The 2137-nt window shown below is 33.7% G+C and overlaps 1 protein-coding gene across 1 annotated transcript; it reads right to left on the reverse strand.

Moving 5' to 3' along the window:
• Positions 1-351: 351 nt before the first annotated feature.
• Positions 352-1150, reverse strand: LOC133292159 (RNA demethylase ALKBH9B-like). The gene is made up of 2 exons (XM_061490532.1): positions 904-1150; positions 352-776 (listed from the first exon to the last, which is right to left on the reverse strand). Exons 1-2 carry the CDS (start codon positions 1079-1081, stop codon positions 352-354), a joined length of 603 nt encoding a protein of 200 aa, XP_061346516.1. The 5' UTR covers positions 1082-1150.
• Between the last annotated feature and the right edge of the window lie 987 nt (positions 1151-2137).

Below are 2137 nucleotides of genomic sequence, written 5' to 3' on the forward strand. Positions count from 1 at the left end.
ACATCTTGTTGCATTGCAGCACGACAAGTAGCGGCCACCGTCCACTACCGTCGTGGGATTGCGCGCAATTGCAGCACAATTGATAATTGTGCATGATAACAAAACCAAAAAACTCCATTTGATTGAATTTATTTAAATTGAATAACATTACTTTCAATGTTTTTCTCTTTTCTCTTTTAATTTTACTACATCATAACATCTATTTTTATTGACATAAATCTCTCACAGTAACACACACATGAAGGAACAGCCTTCCAATCTCATCTCTCTCTCCTAGTTCTTAGATTTACCCCTAACTTGTTAGTAGGGGAGCAATTGGCCATGGGGTCGCTACGGCGCAATAGCGTGCTATTAATAAATACCCGTGTGGAGTTCCAGTCCTTCGAGGATGTTAACGAGCTTCCCATGAACCCTCTCAAAACATTTGAAATCCTTCTTACGCCTCACGTCCATAAACCTAATGTACTCCCTCTGCTCCCTAGGCAATGTAGGCTTCTCAGCAACAACTTGGATTGCTTCTGAAGAATTTGAATTTGAATTTGAAGCAGCCACCACAACATTAAATTTTTTATTCTTTTGTTCATGAACTACTTCATCGAAATCATCATCTTCCTGCGCCATATCAGCCCAAGACATTCGAGGAGTCTCGAAATTCGAATTCGCCTCTGCCCCATCATTCCAACTACCAAGAGAATGCGCGTCACAGTTATCTTCAACGCCGTCACTCATCTCCTGTGGTTGCACGTTCGAAACATCATCTCCTAGGCTTTGAGACTCTGCACATGCAAATGCAACGAAACAGTGTGAAATTAATTTCGATGGGTGAAATCCAAGAAAATCAAGAACCAGTTAAAAAAATCAAAAATTTCAAAAGAATTACAAGTTTTTGGGGGTTGATGTTACCTGGGTGAGGGTCGATGGAGCGGATGCGATCGGAGAGCGATTGGGCGCAGTTGGTGCAGAGATCTCGGGAAAGGAAGGGAAGCCATGTACCCAAAAACTCAGAAGCAATTCGGCGTTCAGAAGGGTTGTAATTCAGGAGGAAGGGATCTTTGTTGGTAGCGTGAGTTTGGTCCTCCATGGAGTTAACTCGGTTTGCTTCGCGGTATCTGAATATGAAACACAAACACGTACTAGGTCTATAAGAGAAGAGGGTTAGCAACTTCGTGTAGGAACAACGATCAAGTTATATACTTATATATATGTTTTGTTTTTTTTTTTATTAACGCGGTAATAAAAAAAATTATGTGCAGATACGGTAAGATATCATACTTAAAATTTCGATTTTAATTCTGATTGAAAATTTTAAATCTGTATTAATTTCGATTTTAATTCTGATTGAAAATTTTAAATCTGTAGTAATTTCGATTTTAATTCTGATTGAAAATTTTAAATCTGTACTAATTTCGATTTTAATTCTGATTGAAAATTTTAAATCTGTATTAATTTCGATTTAAAATTTTAAATCTGTATTTTTATAATTTTATGATTTTTTTTAATAAAAAAATTCCAAATATTTTTATGATTTTTTTACTTTAAATTTTTTTGTTTTGTAATTTTTTATCCTTTTTCAATGTAAAATTTCAAATTTTTTTAACTATTACGGTAGGCACCCAATAAAATAATGTCTATCTATCTTAATATATAAAATTAGAGGTGGAAATATTGGTTGAGCCCGACGGATCAACCCGCCAAAATGGGGTGGGTTGGGTTGAAGTTTTCAACCCACCAACCCACTTCAAACCGCCCCGCCTAGAAGTGGGTCAAAACGGGTTCAACTCGTCGGGTTATAATTTTATTTTTTTATTTTATTTTTACAATTAGGTAATATTTCATTTCTAATTAAATTTTTGTGATATCTAATTTTTTTTTTATCTTAGTACTTCCTAGAAAAAATAAAGAATAACAATCTTATTTATGACAAATGTTATCTATAAATGGAGATAAATGAGTTCCTAAAGAATGTTTAACAAATATTAGTATACATTTAAGATTGAGACTGAAAAAAATAATAAGAGAAGTGTAAAATAAAATAAAATAATATTAGAAAAATTTATAAAATATAATTTATTTTTGAATTTTAATTAATTTTTTTTAATTGGCGGGTTGGAGGGTCAACCCGTCAACCCACCATAAA

The sequence above is a fragment of the Gastrolobium bilobum genome, unplaced genomic scaffold (assembly GCF_033153095.1).
Source record: "Gastrolobium bilobum isolate Gb01-03AN ecotype WA unplaced genomic scaffold, APGP_CSIRO_Gbil_v1 utg204120, whole genome shotgun sequence".
Taxonomy (NCBI): Eukaryota; Viridiplantae; Streptophyta; class Magnoliopsida; order Fabales; family Fabaceae; genus Gastrolobium; species Gastrolobium bilobum.

Excerpts from the sequence above, each read along its gene's own strand:
- LOC133292159 (XM_061490532.1), bottom strand. The coding sequence starts at position 1,081 with ATGGAGGACCAAACTCACGCTACCAACAAAGATCCCTTCCTCCTGAAT. Across the intron at positions 777-903 it reads CTCCATCGACCCTCACCCAG|AGTCTCAAAGCCTAGGAGAT; the intron begins GTAACATCAACC and ends TTGCATGTGCAG.